This window comes from Thalassophryne amazonica, chromosome 13 (genome assembly GCF_902500255.1).
Source record: "Thalassophryne amazonica chromosome 13, fThaAma1.1, whole genome shotgun sequence".
NCBI classification, from domain to species: domain Eukaryota; kingdom Metazoa; phylum Chordata; class Actinopteri; order Batrachoidiformes; family Batrachoididae; genus Thalassophryne; species Thalassophryne amazonica.
Window position 1 is genome coordinate 71,780,459 of NC_047115.1, and position 18,174 is coordinate 71,798,632.

At 40.6% G+C, this 18,174-nt stretch overlaps 2 protein-coding genes across 2 annotated transcripts in view; one reads left to right on the plus strand and one right to left on the minus strand.

Moving 5' to 3' along the window:
* Positions 1 to 592: 592 nt before the first annotated feature.
* pcbd1 (pterin-4 alpha-carbinolamine dehydratase/dimerization cofactor of hepatocyte nuclear factor 1 alpha) lies at positions 593 to 7,300 on the plus strand. Its single transcript, XM_034184656.1, has 4 exons — positions 593 to 748; positions 2,017 to 2,148; positions 2,232 to 2,312; positions 7,175 to 7,300. The coding sequence occupies exons 1-4, from the start codon at positions 746 to 748 to the stop codon at positions 7,265 to 7,267; spliced, it is 309 nt and encodes a 102-aa protein (XP_034040547.1). The 5' UTR covers positions 593 to 745; the 3' UTR covers positions 7,268 to 7,300.
* A 2,903-nt stretch (positions 7,301 to 10,203) lies between these two features.
* Positions 10,204 to 18,174, minus strand: part of sgpl1 (sphingosine-1-phosphate lyase 1) — an 82,298-nt gene continuing 74,327 nt past the window's right edge. Inside the window, exon 14 of the mRNA XM_034184655.1 lies at positions 10,204 to 12,628. Within this exon, the coding sequence (XP_034040546.1) occupies positions 12,485 to 12,628 (144 nt within the window). The 3' untranslated portion in view covers positions 10,204 to 12,484. The remainder of the gene's footprint in view (positions 12,629 to 18,174) is intronic.

Consider the following 18,174-nt stretch of genomic DNA (forward strand, 5'->3'; position numbering starts at 1 on the left):
CACTTTCAGTCACGTATTAGCAGAAATATGCCGTAACAAATGCCATTTGGTCAGTTATCACAGCTCTTTATTTTATATTCTATTTATTTATTTTTTTTCTTTCTTTTTTTTTTTTTTAACGTTTATCTGCTTGTTGATTTGAACCATTTCACACTCCTGTTATGAGACAGTGACTGTGGTGCAGTGGTAAAGTTTCTATGGTGCGCTAATTCGATCTGTTTCGGCGTATTCAACCAAACTTTGCACTGTGTGTGAAGGGGCCTTAAAGCTAGGGATTTTTCCTGACTTTGACCTTTGAGCTTGAAAATTTTTTATCAATTCTTGCTGATCAGGATATGAATGCTCTGTAAAAATGTCAAATCAATATATGAAAAATTGTGGGTTACAGGCTGTTCACAAACAAAAACAAACAGCGGCATAAACAAAACCTCCAGGTACGGCCAAAAAATACAAATTTGACATTTTTGAAGGCGAAGGTCAAAGTGTATTTTCTTGTCCCAGATCAAAGCTGTAATGTGATGTATTTAATGGCTGAACAGAAAATACAAAGACAGAAGCAACAATCCTGCAGTGACCAAATCCCTGCCAGCAGTCGGTTGTGCAACAGCTGCTCACGGCTGAGGATTTCTGTTCAGGCTTCTGCACAGACAGCTCAACAGGACCTGCTGCTGCTCATGTGCTGAGTGGACTGAGAGGATCAGAGGACTGTACATTCAAAACTAGACTTCCTCTCTGCAGTGTAAGCATGGTGAGTCCACACACACACACAGCAGCTGCTGCCGCACACTATCACGCATAGCTGCCGCACACTATCACGCATACTGAATCTGTATGCTTGTTTGGATCAGAATGAAACATTGAACAGGATGTGACTGTTGTTTCTCTTTGCTTATTGTCCATGTGCTCAAGCGACACTGATAGGACAGACGACAGCGTTGCTATGACACCTGTTGATCTCACTGCTGCTTCAGGCTGTGGCAGTGATATCTCTTTTTTTTTTTTTGGCTGTTTTGTTCGGTGGCTGAGAAGTGCACAAACACTGTTACAAACAGCCAAATCAAATTTACAAATGTCATTTTCTGACGGAAAGGGAATGTACCAAATGCATTCCCCTTCCGTCAGAATCTCACTCACTCATCTTCAACCGCTTAGTAAAATTAAGGGTCACGGGGAGCTGGAGCCTATCCCAGCAGTCATAGGGAATGAGGTGGGGTGCACACTGGACAGGACGCCAGTCTGTCACAGGGCCACATATAGACAAACTAACACATCCACACACCTACAGACAATTTAAAGTTTCCAATCCACCTAACCTGCATGTCTTTGGATGTGAGAGGAAGCTGGAGAACCCAGAGGAAACCCACACAAACATGGGGAGAACACGCAAACTCCACACAGAAAGGCCACAGGTGGGAATGAAACCCATGACTTTCTCATTGTGAGGCAGCAGTGCTAACCACCAAACCACCGTGCTTCCCCATCAGAATCTGTCATTTGTAAATTTGTTTGGGCTGTTTGTAAATTAGTTTCGGGACATTGCAAATTAGTTTCAGCTGTGTGTAAATTTGTTTCGGGACTTTGTAAATTTGTTTTGGCTGTTTGCAAATTTGTTTCGAGACACTGTAAATTTATTTCGGCTGTGTGTAAATTTATTTAGGGAACTTGCAAATTTCTTTTGGCTGTGTGTAAATTTGTTTAGGGAATTTGCAAATTTCTTTTGAGACTTTATACATTTATTTTGGCCATTTGTAAAAGTGTGTAGTTTTGTATTACATTGTTGATTGTGTGCGTGCGTGTATTGGGGCAGGGGGGCAATATGACTAATCAGAATTTCTATTTGTTTGTGACATGTTTTGTAAAATAACTGAGTATGTGGAGGAGGGGGAGCCCTCCCTACTCCACATGCCGTTGAACCAGCCAGCCAGTTTAAAACAGGAATTCTGCCTCTCATTATTTCCACATGGGAAATCAATCACAGTGTGTGTTTTTGATGCTTGCCCCCCACCGCCCTTGCAGGCCTCTAAGATCCAGACTCTGAGCGAGGATGAGCGGAATCACCTGCTCCCCCTGCTACGCAACGCTCAGTGGATGGAAGCTGTGGGAAGAGACGCCATTTACAAAGAGTTTGTTTTTAAAGACTTCAATCAGGTTGCTGATCATCACATTTATAATGACATCATACACAGGCATAGTTTGCACCGATGCTAACGACTTATCTCATTGCCTCCCAGGCGTTTGGGTTTATGTCCAGAGTGGCTCTGCAAGCAGAGAAGATGGACCATCACCCTGAGTGGTTTAATGTCTATAACAAGGTACGAATGCAGCACACCACAGAGAGCTCGCGGCTCAAAACACCATGATATTTATACTATCAACATGGGATGCTCACACTATTTATGCTGGTGGGGCATGACAGCGTGCGGGCAGTGCTGCTGATGTTTATGCCATCGGAGCACATTCATGTCCTTTAGACTCCAGGGCCCGGTTACATAAACCGGTCAAATCTTGTTTAGTCAACTAAACTCACTTAGTCGACTAATCTTTTGACATTAGTCGTTGCACAAAGCACAGTCAGCTAACGTTTTGCATTAGCCAACTAAAGTTTTTAGCCTGGTACAAAAAAGGCTAATCTTAATTTAGTTGACAAAACGTCAGTGTCTTACCTTCAAAATGGTGGTGATCATGTACCACCAATGCCTGAGAAGCTAAACTTGAAATGAAAATGACATTTGTCAGACTTCATGGTGACCACAGACGATATCATACAAACATACAAATGCTTTGTTCAGAATGTGTATGGCTAATTTTAGCCCTGTAAGGGATTCAAACACACCACCCATAGTAACATGAGTCCATTATCGAACTACTTTTAACTGCTTTCGTGACGCTCAAAATTGGTTGAATCCTCAGAAATATGGAACAAAATGATTTAAAAGAGGGCAGCAGATTGGCTTAGTAAATTGTTCCCTCACAGGGAGAACGTCCAGGGTTCAGTTCTGATCTGGTTCCATCTATGTGGCGTTTGTTTGTTCTCTCTCAGGGTGCTCCAGTTTCCTCCCACTTCCAAACACACAAGGGTTAGGTGAACTGGAAATTTTAAATTAACTGTAGGTGTGGATGCATTTGTCTACGTCTCAGGCCTGCGATGCAGCCCGCCTCATGCACAATGACTGCTGAGATAGTATAAAAAATGAATTACGTAAATGGCTCAGTTCCTTTGACCTAAGCATCAGCCCTTGGGCACAGAGCAGGTGGATGAGTGGATAAGGAACTGACCTGCCACTATGTAGACCTGGATTTGAATCCTGTTCACACTACCTGTCTGGGTCCCTGGACTTAATCTACATTTTCAGTCCACCCAGCTGTAACTGGGTACTGGCCTTAGCTGGGAAAGTGACTGGCCTCCTGTCCTGGGAGAGTCGTACACTCATCTGCTTGACAATACGGAATCTGGAGATAAGCACCAGCACCATTGGGCCTCAGGACCTATATACACTCACCTGCCACTTTATTAGGTACACCTTGCTAGTACCGGGTTGGACCCTCTTTTGCCTTCAGAACTACCTTAATTCTTTGTGGCATAGATTCAACAAAGTGCTGGAAACATTCCTCATAAATGTTGGTCCATTTTGACGTGACACCATCACACAGTCGCCTCAACCAGTCTGTCCATTCTCCTCTGACATCAACAAGGCATTTATGTCCACACAACTGCCACTCACTGGATATCTTCTCTTTTTTGGACCATTCTCTGTTAACTCTAGATATGGTTGTGTGTGAAAATCCCAGTTGATTAGCAGTTTCTGAAATACTCAGACCAGCTCATCTGACACAAATAACCATGCCACGTTCAAAGACACTTAAATCCCCTTTGTTCCACATCCTGATGCTCATCTTGAACTTCAGCAAGTCGTCTTCACCATGTCCCGATGCCTAAATGCATTGAGTTGCTGCCATGTGATTGGGTGATTAGTTATTTGTGTTAACCAGCAGTTGACCAGGTGTACCTACTATCTAATAACATGCCTGGTTAAGTGTAGGAATTATAGTACTTCTTGAGTACAGCATTGATGGTTGGCACAAAAACAGTCAAGCGGATGAGGAGCAGTAATCGATTTGCAAATGTGCCATCATGCATTTCAAACCAAATCAAAAGAAGCATTGTGATCCACATCTGTCTGGAGATGATTGAGATGCAGTTCATGTTGATGTGTTATTCAGTTAGCTGTGTAAGCTAATGTAACACAACAAAAGCTTGTAATAGCATCTTGACCATTCTGTGTCCTGTAATCAAATTATAATATTTGTGCTTTAAATAAATATCCAATCTGGAGTTGTACAGTATTGTTCAGAATAAAAGTAGTGCTATGTGACTAAAAAGATTAATCCAGGTTTTGAGTATATTTCCTATTGTTACATGGGAAACAAGGTACCAGTAGATTCAGTAGATTCTCACAAATCCAACAAGACCAAGCATTCATGATATGCACACTCCTAAGGCTATGAAATTGGACTATTAGTAAAAAAAAAAAAAAAAAGTAGAAAAGGGGGTGTTCACAATAATAGTAGCATCTGCTGTTAACGCTACAAACTCAAAACTATTATGTTCAAACTGCTTTTTTAGCAATCCTGTGAATCACTAAACTAGTATTTAGTTGTATAACCACAGTTTTTCATGATTTCTTCACATCTGCGAGGCATTAATTTTGTTGGTTTGGAACCAAGATTTTGCTCGTTTACTAGTGTGCTTAGGGTCATTGTCTTGTTGAAACACCCATGTCAAGGGCATGTCCTCTTCAGCATAAGGCAACATGACCTCTTCAAATATTCTGACATATCCAAACTGATCCATGATACCTGATATGCGATATATAGGCCCAACACCACAGTAGGAGAAACATGCCCATATCATGCTTGCACCACCATGCTTCACTGTCTTCACTGTGAACTGTGGCTTGAATTCAGAGTTTGGGGTCGTCTCACAAACTGTCTGCGGCCCTTGGACCCCAAAAAGAACAGTTTTACTCTCATCAGTCCACAAAATATTCCTCCATTTCTCTTTAGGCCAGTTGATGTGTTCTTTGGGAAATTGTAACCTCTTCTGCACATGTCTTTTATTTAACAGAGGGACTTTGCGGGGGTTTCTTGCAAATAAATTAGTTTCACACAGGCGTCTTCTAACTGTCACAGCACTTATAGGTAACTCCAGACTGTCTTTGATCATCCTGGAGCTGATCAATGGGTGAGCCTTTGCCATTCTGATGGTTATTTTCCCTTTTCTTCCATGTATCTCTGTTTTTTTTTGGTCCATTTTAAAGCATTGGAGATCACTGTAGATGAACAGCCTATAATTTTTGTGCACCTGCGTATAAGTTTTCCCCTCTCCAATCAACTTTTTAATCAAACTACGCTGTTCTTCTGAACAGTCTTGAACGTCCTATTTTCCTCAGGCTTTCAAAGAGAAAAGCATGTTCAACAGGTGCTGGCTTCATCCTTAAATAGGGGACACCTGATTCACACCTGTTTGTTTCACAAAATTGACAAACTCACTGACTGAATGCCACACTAATATTATTGTGAACACCCCCTTTTCTACTTTTTTTTTTTTTTTTTTTTTTTAACTAACAGCCCAATTTCATAGCCTTAAGAGTGTGCATATCATGAATGCTTGGTCTTGTTGGATTTGTGAGAATCCACTGAATCTACCGGTACCTCGTTTCCCATGTAACAATAAGAAATACAGTATACTCCAAACCTGGATTAATCTTTTTAGTCACATAGCACTACTATTATTCTGAACACTACTGTACATCAAACTTGAGCAGGTCTTGCAGGCTGACATCCGCTCAGTATTTGAAGTGTGAATTCGCTCATCCAACGGAGTCATGAGTTCTTCATAGGACATCTAGCCACGATGCAACATTGTTACTAATAAAAGTGAAAGTTGGTCAAAGGGGTGAAAAAGTCACCGTGTTCAATATGATGAGATTACAACATCTCCCATTTCAATGTCAAAACTGTGACTCGCTTCTCTCAAAGGTTCAATGGAGTTTCACCAGCATTTCGCAACACATAAGCAGGACGTGTTGGAAAAGAAAGAATTTTGTAGAACCTAAAAGGCAATTTTAAGTTTAGTTTGTCTTGGTCATATGTTGGGATTCATTTGTTAATATGGCAAAAATTGACCGTATTCCAAGTTTACATTTCAATGAATTTTGTGTATGTAAATGCACCAGATGTTGCAATTTCAAGATAGAAAAATTAAGAAGTTTTTCTCACCTCAGTCACTTTGCTTAGTCCTCTCAAGATTCACTTATTTTCTGTTTTCCAAATGACACACCTGTTCTAGAATCTGATGTAGTAATCCGCTGCTCCAGACCTGGCTGATTTAGGACGGCCTGTCTGGTGCATAAATGTTTATCAGGACAGCTTTCACTAAAAGCAGACAGATGTTTGTAGATTACGATGACTGATGGTCTCCCAGTGTAGAGGACAGTCAGAGCGCACAATTCTGCTGTGTCTTCCTTCCTTATATGGGGTGCTGTTTCACAAATAAGTCAGTGGTTTGCTTTTGTCTTCTCACATTTTTACTTGGTTGTGGAATGATGGATCCACATGTTGATTCAGCCCAAGTGTTGTGCTGCCTTTCCTGATGCATACTCAGCTGTAGAAGCAGAATGTGGCACAGGTGGCCTTGAACCAAGGACCTTCTTGTTAAGTGGCAAGCACACTACTGAATCCACATGTGGCTCAAAACAGAGTCAGCCCTGCCTTGGTCAAAGGTAGACAAACCCAACAAATTTAACTAAAATCTGTCCTTGATCAAAGCCATAGCACCGCTGGCTCAGGCCCATCCCGAAATAAAATCACTTACCCAGAGGAGGGGGGGATCAAAACCATCCAGAACTTTGAGAGTTATGTCCAAAATATGACAGAGGGTCCAGAAGGTAAACCTCACAAATCCCAAAGAAACACAGCTGACCACACACCTTTAGATTTTAAATAATCTAATCAGGTTAAAGTTTAACTATGATGTAATTACCATAACTTTATTTAAATTATTACATTTAATCACGTGCACAACATAAAATGTAAAAAACTTTATACATACAGTACTGCCTTTTTAGTTTTTGTGTCTCTTCGCTGGTTGCTTCGCTTTCTTGTCTTAATCCAGGTCCAGATCACTCTCAGCACGCATGAGTGTGGAGGGCTGTCGCAGCGTGACATCACTCTGGCCACATTCATCGACCAGGCGTCGCTGATGTGAGCGGTGCATTATCCTTTATTTAAAACAGCAAAACCCAAAGTGCTGGAAGCCTCCGCTGGTCAACATTTATTCCAACGACTAATCTGAGGATGGGGGCGTCGGGGGGGGGGGGGGGGGGGGATTCTTTTTGGTGAATGTGTGATTCAATGTGCTGGTTTCAGTGTACACTTGGAGAATATGTGAACTCAGTATACAAAGAAAATGGTAAAATACTGTTTACATTTGTGGAGCCCGCCAATAATTCCTCATTAACCGCTGCAGTAATAATGATCAAAATGTTGCGTAATGTACGTCACATCTGTTGTCACGTGTGCTGTGTATCTTGCCTGGGAAATGTTCACTTGTGTGTCTGTTGTTCTAACCATGTGTGCAAAGCCTAGGTATGTATTTTGTGATTATTTGTTTGGCTCAAACCCAGGGCTGTGAAATGAAAATTGTGAAATCTAAGGAAAATTTGCAGGGGGTCTGGGGGGGGGGCACAGCTCCCCAGGAGCCGGGGTCTAGGGCCCTGTGGGGCCACAGAATTAAATTTTTATCTAATGATACTTTTTCAGCATCTCCTGGAAGAACAAATCTCAAAATGAGTGGATATTTAAATGATCCTACATTCAACCTTTTATTTGACCTGTCAATGATAATGTTGAAATAACAGAATGACGTGGAAGTAGGACCTGGAATGATTTTCCTTTTAATTGTAAACCAAATTATGCATTAACTCAGAACAATTAAACTACATGAAATTTATGAAGACTGAAAAGACTGTTACAGCATTTCAAAAACCACAGCTAAAGCTTGGAGAATATTTAGAAAATCATGGTAAAATATTAATAGCATACCTTAGAATAAAAAGTCACTTATACGAGGTCTGTTAGAAAAGTATTGGACCTTTTTATTTTTTTCAAAAAACATATGGATTTGAATCACGTGTGATTGCATCAGCCAAGCTTGAACCTTTGTGCGCATGCGTGAGTTTTTTCACGCATGACGGTTGCGTCATTCACCTGTGAGCAGGCTTTGTGTGAGCACTGGTCCACCCCTCTCGTAGGATTTTTATTGCGAATAAATGTCTGAACGATTTGGAGCTTTGCTGCATCAATTTTTTCCAGAAACTGTGAGAGACCTCCAGGTGGACACCGTTCGGAAAATTCAAATGGTTTCAGGGACAATTTTATGTGGATTACACAGATTAAGGAGTGCTCCAGCCGGTTTAAAGACCACCCACAGCTGCTGAGAGCACGCCGCACTCTGAGCGCCGATCGACGGGCTCAAACCCCGCTGAAACAACCAGATCATTTCCAACGTGAAGGCTTTGTTGATCCGGGACGTCGTCTGACTTACACAAAAATGGCAGGAGACGTGGACATCAGTACTTTTTCGGCACATTCCACTGTTACAGGAGTTTTTTTCATGGAAAGAAAAGTGGACGGATGCGCCACCGTGCCGTTCATGGCGCGGCACAAAACCACCTCCGTGTTGGTAGTTAATTATGGAGTTCCACAAGGTTCTGTGCTAGGACCAGTTTTATTCACTTTATACATGCTTCCCTTAGGCAGTATTATTAGACGGTATTGCTTAAATTTTCATTGTTACGCAGATGATACCCAGCTTTATCTATCCATGAAACCAGAGGACACACACCAATTAGCTAAACTGCAGGATTGTCTTACAGACATAAAGACATGGATGACCTCTAATTTCCTGCTTTTAAACTCAGATAAAACTGAAGTTATTGTACTTGGCCCCACAAATCTTAGAAGCATGGTCTCTAACCAGATCTTTACTCTGGATGGCATTTCCCTGACCTCTAGTAATACTGTGAGAAATCTTGGAGTCATTTTTGATCAGGATATGTCATTCAAAGCGCATATTAAACAAATATGGACTGCCTTTTTGCATTTACGCAATATCTCTAAAATCAGAAAGGTCTTGTCTCAGAGTGATGCTGAAAAACTAATTCATGCATTTATTTCCTCTAGGCTGGACTATTGTAATTCATTATCAGGTTGTCCTAAAAGTTCCCTAAAAAGCCTTCAGTTAATTCAAAATGCTGCAGCTAGAGTACTGACGGGGACTAGCAGGAGAGAGCATATCTCACCCGTGTTGGCCTCTCTTCATTGGCTTCCTGTTAATTCTAGAATAGAATTTAAAATTCTTCTTCTTACTTATAAGGTTTTGAATAATCAGGTCCCATCTTATCTTAGGGACCTCGTAGTACCATATTACCCCATTAGAGCGCTTCGCTCTCAGACTGCAGGCTTACTTGTAGTTCCTAGGGTTTGTAAGAGTAGAATGGGAGGCAGAGCCTTCAGCTTTCAGGCTCCTCTCCTGTGGAACCAGCTCCCAATTCAGATCAGGGAGACAGATACCCTCTCTACTTTTAAGATTAGGCTTAAAACTTTCCTTTTCGCTAAGGCTTATAGTTAGGGCTGGATCAGGTGACCCTGGACTATCCCTTGGTTATGCTGCTTTAGACGTAGACTGTGGGGGGGTTCCCATGATGCACTGTTTCTTTCTCTTTTTGCTCTGTATGCATCACTCCGCATTTAATCATTAGTGATCGATCTCTGCCCCCTTCCACAGCATGTCTTTTTCCTGGTTCTTTCCCTCAGCCCCAACCAGTCTCAGCAGAAGACTGCCCCTCCCTGAGCCTGGTTCTGCTGGAGGTTTCTTCCTGTTAAAAGGGAGTTTTTCCTTCCCACTGTAGCCAAGTGCTTGCTCACAGGGGGTCGTTTTGACCGTTGGGGTTTTTCATAATTATTGTATGGCCTTGCCTTACAATATAAAGCGCCTTGGGGCAACTGTTTGTTGTGATTTGGCGCTATATAAAAAAAAAAGTTGATTGATTGATTGATTGATCAGAAAACCATCAAATCTGTCAGTGTGTGGAAAAACCTCAGTCACAGTGAAACTGTTCTGCTCCATTTCACAACAACTGATTAGAGTTTAATCACCTCAGCTTTATTTTTGTTAAAGTAATAATTAAAAAACAGATGAACTGGGGTGTCAATCATTTACAGTGGTTGAATGAAGGTCAACTGCATTGCACAAAACACTGAGGTAGTCTGAATTAGGAGAAAAGTTAGGAAAACAAGAGGACACGAAATATTCAGTTTCTGCCTGCCAGCCACAAGACAAATGGCTAACTACAGTTTGACAGTCCTTTTTCATATGAATATAAACATGCAGTTTGTTTTCTAGCAGACACTTAAAAATATATTCTTTCCGCAGCTCATTCCATATAGAACGTGCAATTTGAGCACAATTGTAAAAATGTGATTCCTATCAGATCCAAGTCAATTCCACACTGTTGAGATGGGCCATTTCAGAGTGCTTACCAAAGACTTTTACAACATGATTTAGTTTCAAGTGGTTTACAGATTAACCTGATCAGTTGCTGACAACACCAGAGTGCTTTTGCATGAAGATGCTATTGCTCAGAGAAGTGCTGCATGATTAAGATAAGCCAGGGAGCACCTGCTCTGCTCGTTTTCCAACTTTCCCTGCTCCACACATAACTAATGAACTCAGTCAGGTGTGTTCACCCAATCAAGAGCTGAGACACCAGTTTAAAAACAAATAAACCTATGAGTAGAGCAAGTACACATAAAAACATGCAGAGCAGGTGCTCTCCAGGGCCCTCATTTATCAACTGCTCGCATGCACAAACCGCATGTATGAACATTTATGTAAAGCACTGAATTGATCAACTTGTATTTTGAAATGTGTGTAAATATATGCAGCTCAAACCATACCTATGCACCGCATCTAGTGCTAGAACAGGATAACTGCAGCCAGAAAGCATTTCTACCATCACTCGCCCACATCTGTTCTTTAATTCCTAGAATTAATAAGTGCAGAGTTAACAGTTATTTTGAGCTAGAAACAGATGTGTAGCCTCACGGATGTCAAAAAATACAAAAAGACACTTGCGTTAACAGCTTTTGACACCATCATTTATATAAAAAAATAATCAAAGACCTTTATCATCAAGAAGCACCTCTACGCCACCTGTTACTACAAGGCATGAATCAAACAGTTTCCCTCCCGCAATTTTATATTAATAATGTGCCCCATGTTATTTTAACTGTTCAGATTTCATTAGGAGAGACAATATCTTAAGACACCTGCACAATGATGTCACAGGACAAGTGTAACGATAAATACTTGTCTACATATTCTGTAATGTGGAAGGTGTTATGCTAGTTGTTGTGGTGCGCTTGTTAGAACTTCTTGAATCTTGTTAAAATTATGTCTATAAGTGACTTTGCTGTCAAAATTAAGAAACATGGAAACTATACTGGTGGACACACGATCGCCAACTAGTGGTGCATTTATTTATATATTTTGTGTCCACATACAAGAATCTCAATCTCCATTAAAAGTTGATTTCATTCATGCTTAGCTGTTATTTCGGTGAGGAACACAAGCAACAAACTGTTCTTCATTGAAAGTGTTTCTTAATACAAATGGTTACGAACACGCATGACTACACTGGTTTACATGTGGGATTTATCAACAGTTGATACTCGATGTGCATACGACCGGTATGCACCCGTTTGATAAATACAGATGTTTATTTTTTGCACTTACAGCCATACTAAGTTTTGTTCATACAGCAGCATTTCAAACCTTTATTATGCAGTTTGATAAATGATGGCCCTGGAAGGGGTTGGAGAGCCCTGAGTTAAGCATACGTCCAACAATCCTGGACAGTACCTCAGCTTTGCAGCTAGTGGGCAGTACAGCAAATCTAACAAGCTATCAGTGGTCTGTGTGTCAAATTCTCTCACAGTGAAACACTGACTGTGGCACACTGAAATGCTCATGGCAAGAATTAAAATAATGATTAAAGTGTGGTTTTTGCTATGCAATAAGCAGTAATTCTGACAAAAAATAAAAAGCTTTAGACCAGAGCTGAAATTGAAATGAAGTCTACAAATAAAGCCACACTTACATTAAAAACACATGTAGAAACTAAAGCAGTCAATTCTTGGACACCTTTAAACAAATTTATGAAATTCTGCCCACTCCCACCCCACCGGCTTCCCCTCCAGTTAAAATGGAGGCTTGTGCTTCAGAGATCTTTGCAGATGTTTTTGTGATAGACTAAATAAGCAAGATAAGGCAACCACTGAGTAATTAACACGGTTCTGGGAGGAGGCGAGCGGGACTCCCTGCTGGGAAGGTGTAAGCAGGCCGGGCCAGCCTACTCCACTTTCAGTGGGCTTTTCCGTTACCGTTCATGTGATTAGTGTTCGACTTGGACACCTCAGTGCTGTAGAGACAGTCCAAGAATCCCTGGGAGACCTCAGTCACCATGGACCTGTCCGGGATAGACTGTGCCATGCCGTAGATCGCTCCCTGAACAAAGAAGAGGAAACGTGTGACTATAAACGCAGAAAGCGATGAAGGACTGATATTTTAAACTGAGTTCAGAAGACAACATTCTGTCAGTCGGGAACAACCACAAGTGAGTTCAGACACATTTACTTAATTCAGGCAGACTCTACATGGTTATCAGTCTGTTGTATGATCACACAGCAGCCATCGTGGAGGAAATATAAAGATGCAAAACAAGCAGGGTAGCCTGCCCGAACAACACATTTTAAACCAATACAAACACTGACACATTTAAGAATTTTAGCTCTATACTATGTATGAAACCATATGAAAAGTATAATATAAATGTTTTAAAAAAATACATTTCAGCATTTCAAGCTACAGTCTAAGATCTAGCACCATCTAGTGGTAAGGTTGCAGACTGCAACTAACTGAAGACTGCTCTCCCCCTCCCTATTCCATGTGTGTAGTATGCCAGACACCAAACTACTTCCAAAATCATGCCACCTTGTACAACGAGAGGAGGGTCACTGATTGACATTAACAAACTGTATTTACTTAAACTGAGTTCTGAGAAGCATTCAGAGGAATACTTTTTTTTTTAACAGATCCTCCAACAGATTGTACAGCTAACATTCACCATTTAACATCAGTTTAATAATTTGTGTTTAACAATGAAAATTGTGGCTACAACATTCTGGCACAGCGAGTCAGACCTCTGTGGTCCCCATGAATTACTGTGTCACCCATCAATCTCCGTAGGAGAAGCAGAGACACGAGATGCTGCCAAGCTTTGTCCTTCAGTCGTCAGCCACACTCCAAAATGTGAAAGGCTGAGACATTAAGTCCCTTTTGGGCTACTGTATTAATATAGTGCTGCAATATGGTGGACTCCATTAGGAAGACCTGAACCCTCTCATGCAAATAAGAATGGATCAATCAAACTTTACAAAGATCAACAGTTCATTGTTGTAGGGAATTATACGCTAATGAACACAGTTGTTTATGCTACATTCCATTTCTGCTAATAAACACAACAAACAGTAACTTGAAATCATTGAAGAATATTATTAAGAATATATTATTATTATTATATATTATTATATATATATTATTATTATTAAGAATATATCTTCTGTATTAATCACTGTGAATCTCCTGATCATGTATATTTTTCTCTGGCACAAGTCCAATGAGAGTCGTCCAATAAAGTATTTGCAGATCCAGAGGCTGATACAAATACTTCTGCGATGTATTTTGTATTCAAAAAGGTATTTATTTTAAACATATGCAAAGATCTCAGACTTTGCAGCTTCCTGAAGATCTCTACATATTATGCAGTAACAATCTGCACCTCATTTAGCACTTTTATGACTTGATAGATCACGGTCACTGTTAAAGCTGTGAACTCATCAACCTGCTCTGTGTTCCGTGGCATCTCACTCACACAGACCATTTTTAAAATGACAGGGAAAAATGCTATATTTTAAAAACCATTTTAAACTACAGCAGCACATAAGCTATGAACTGTTAGAGAACTTAAAGCAAAACTGCATTAAAACCAGCTCTCTCCTCGCTATGTGGCACAGGCAGACAAGGCTTATTGGGGGGAAATAAATCATCAGATTGGCAGTGCGACAGCTCTACCATTCACAAAACCAGGAATGAGATGAAGTACAGAGTATTAAGGTGCACTGACACTTGATGCATGCACGTCATGGTGACGATCCCACCTGCTGTGTCCCCAGCTAGATGCCGTGCTTTGTTCGACCTACTGCCATGTGCTGAGCACTGGACACTGCGTATATAAAATAATTACTTCATAGAGGATTACTCATTTTCTCTGCAACTTGGCTGCTGAAAGTGACTCTAATCGCTTCCTGAATCACAGAGGACCGCTCCAGCCGGAGCCATCCGTGCGGCGAACGAGCTGGAAAAAGCCTTTGGAGCCGTCTAAAAAGGTAATTATTTGTTATGTTTATATCGTCATAGCTTGGCAAAACAGTTGCATGTTCTTTCCTTCTTGTGTGCAGCTGTAAAAGTATGTTTACGATAGATTTAACATCTCATTATAATCGTTCAGACGAGCTGCGTTCTGATGCGGTGCGCTGATGCAACCACTCACTCTGTTCACTTCTTTACTCAACTTGACGAACTGCACGTAGTGTTGATGAGCTGATCATGCCACGCTGCACGACATTTACGTGTGAAAGATTTTCTGAACATTTCAAAATTCTGTTTGCGCAATTGCATGTGCCGACGCCCCTTTCACGTTCAGTCTGCACCCGTTAAAGATGAGTTTACTCTCCTGTACAACACAGGGCGTGCAAGTGCGTGCATCAAAGTCGTGTAAGTGTCAGTGGCCCTTTACCCCTGGAGCTGAACCACACTCTAAAACAAAAACATGTACAACCCCTGGCAAAAATTATGGAATCACTGGCCTCCGATGATGTTCATTCAGTTGTTTAATTTTGTAGAAAAAAAGCAGATCACAGACATGACACAAAACTAAAGTAATTTCAAATGGCAACTTTCTGGCTTTAAGAAACACTATAAGAAATGAAGAAAAAAAGATTGTGACAGTCAGTAACGGTTACTTTTTTAGACCAAGCAGAGGAAAAAAATATGGAATCACTCAATTCTGAGGAATAAATTATGAAATCACCCTGTAAATTTTCATCCCCCAAACTAACACCTGCATCAAATCAGATCTGCTCATTGACATTGACCCTATGTGTCTTTTTGCAAGGAATGTTTTCACAGTTTTTGCTCTATGGCAAGATGCATTATCATCTTGAAAAATGATTTAATCATCCCGAAAACATCCTTTCAATTGTCCAAAATATCAACGTAAACTTGTGCATTTATTGATGATGTAATGACAGCCATCTCCCCAGTGCCTTTACCTGACATGCAGCCCCATATCATCAATGACTGTGGAAATTTCCATGTTCTCTTCAGGCAGTCATCTTTATAAATCTCATTGGAACGGCACCAAACAAAAGTTCCAGCATCATCACCTTGCCCAATGCAGATTCGAGATTCATCTCTGAATATGACTTTCATCCAGTCATCCACAGTCCACGATTGCTTTTCCTTAGCCCATTGTAACCTTGTTTTTTTTTCTGTTTAGGTGTTAATGATGGCTTTTGTTTCGCTTTTCTGTATGTAAATCCCATTTCCTTTAGGCGGTTTCTTACAGTTCGGTCACAGACGTTGACTCCAGTTTCCTCCCATTCGTTCCTCATTTGTTTTGTTGTGCATTTTTCGATTTTTGAGACATATTGTTTTAAGTTTTCTGTCTTGACGCTTTGATGTCTTCCTTGGTCTACCCGTATGTTTGCCTTTAACAACCTTCCCATGTTGTTTGTATTTGGTCCAGAGTTTAGACACAGCTGACTGTGAACAACCAACATCTTTTGCAACATTGCGTGATGATTTACCCTCTTTTAAGAGTTTGATAATCCTCTCCTTTGTTTCAATTGACATCTCTTGTGTTGGAGCCATGATTCATGTCAGTCCACTTGGTGCAACAGCTCTCCAAGGTGTGATCACTCCTTTTTAGATGCAGACTAACGAGCAGATCTGATATGATGCAGGTGTTAGTTTTGGGGATGAAAATTTACAGGGTGATTCCATAATTTTTTCCTCAGAACTGAGTGATTCCATATTTTTTCCTCTGCTTGGTCTAAAAAAGTAACCGTTACTGACTGCCACAATCTTTTTTTCTTGATTTCTTATAGTGTTTCTTAAAGCCAGAAAGTTGCCATTTGAAATGACTTTAGTTTTGTGTCATGTCTGTGATCTGCTTTTTTTCTACAAAATTAAACAACTGAATGAACATCCTCCGAGGCCGGTGATTCCATAATTTTTGCCAGGGGTTGTACTACAGGTCAGCTGCCACACAAGCCTTCTATCTGTTGTAGCCTAAATTTAAAAAGCACAGCAACAAAAAATACACAGATTGAAATGTTCAGTGCTGCGCCAACCATTTACTGTTTCCGGTTTAGGGTACAATGTAAACACTCTTTGTTAAGTATGGACAACAAGACAACATCAGGGCACAGCAAACGTTCATCACCGGTGCTCTTCTAGAGAATCCTCTCAACTTATCATCATAATTGCTTGTCAACTTGCTGAATGACACCATCCGCACCCTCGCTAGCCACTGTTTACACGGCTTTGAAATGCTGGAACTGTGCTGGCACTGCAGTGTATTCTGGGAAGCGCAGAGGGATTATGGGAAACATTAAAGCAACAAATACAGGACAGATTGGTGGATTGCTGCATAGATGGTTGACTGGAAAGTTCTCCTCTCTCCACAGAAGAATGCTGGAGCTCTGACAGAGTGACCATTGGGTTCTTGATCACCTCCCTGATTAAGGCCCTTCTTCCACGATTGCTCAGTTTAGATGGGCAGCCAGCTCTAGGAAGAGTCCTAGTGGATCTGAACTTCTTCCATTTACAGATGACAGGTCTTTGCTAGGGATGTGGAGATTAATTGATACAAATCAGTATCTAGATACAAACATGCGCGATGCGAGTGTATCGATTCATTCAGTGCACTGATTCAATTGAATGATGAAATCGCGGTGATCGGTCGCTGCGTGCTTGCATCAATTTTTTTCCGATGCACATTGAATGCACCACGGACGGAAGCCTGAAAGCAAAGCATATTTCTACCCCAACAAATCTATTTCAAAATGGAGGCCTGCGACAATGGCACAAGCAGTTTTAGGAGATTTTTGATGCACTTAAAACATTTAAACAGGCATTTGGAATTATTTTGCATTAAAAAAAAAAAAAAAAACTTGACAAGATGCAGGTCATTTGGAAAGAATGCCATGGCTGCCGCTGCACCCCCTAACTCAGCAAAAACTAGAGAGAAAAGTATCTCAAATTACTTTTGCCAAGGCTCCGTCAATGAGTGACTCACTTTAAGTCACTCATTGAGTGATGTCGTCTTCCTGTTTACTGTACTGTTTAAGTCCTGACAGTGTGATCAAACAGTTTCCAAATATGAGGAAACTGATTCCTGTTCTTTAATGTTGAATGTGGTAAATTTGCTGCTTATAAGTAGTAAAATAAATTCTCTGCCTCGAACACTATAGTACCATACTGAATTGCAGCTTCTTATTTTCCATTTAAATTTTTGGTATAATTTCTTTGCATCATGTTGAATCGCATCGTATCGCACCAAATCACATTGTGAGGAATTGATTCGGCATCAAATAAATATCAAATCGCATCAAATCGGGAACAGGGGTGAATCGTATCGCATCACATCATCAGTATCGTTATATGCATTGTATCGAGATGAGTATCAAATTGTTGTCAGTAATGAGATTCACATGCCTAGTGTGTGCCCTTCCAAATTATGTCCAATCAGATAAATTTACCCCAGGTAGACTAATTAAGCTGTGGAAAAATTGCAAGGATGATCAGTGGAAACAGGATGTACCTGAGCTCAATTTTAAGCTTCATGGCAAAGACTGTAAATACTTATGTGCATGCAATTTTTTTTTAATTTGCAAAAAAAAAAAAAAAAACAACAACAAAAAAAAAAC

Coding starts and splice junctions, on each gene's coding strand:
- pcbd1 (XM_034184656.1), top strand. Junction 2,149..2,231: donor TTTTTAAAGACTTCAATCAG/GTTGCTGATCAT, acceptor ATTGCCTCCCAG/GCGTTTGGGTTTATGTCCAG. Junction 2,313..7,174: donor GGTTTAATGTCTATAACAAG/GTACGAATGCAG, acceptor GTCTTAATCCAG/GTCCAGATCACTCTCAGCAC.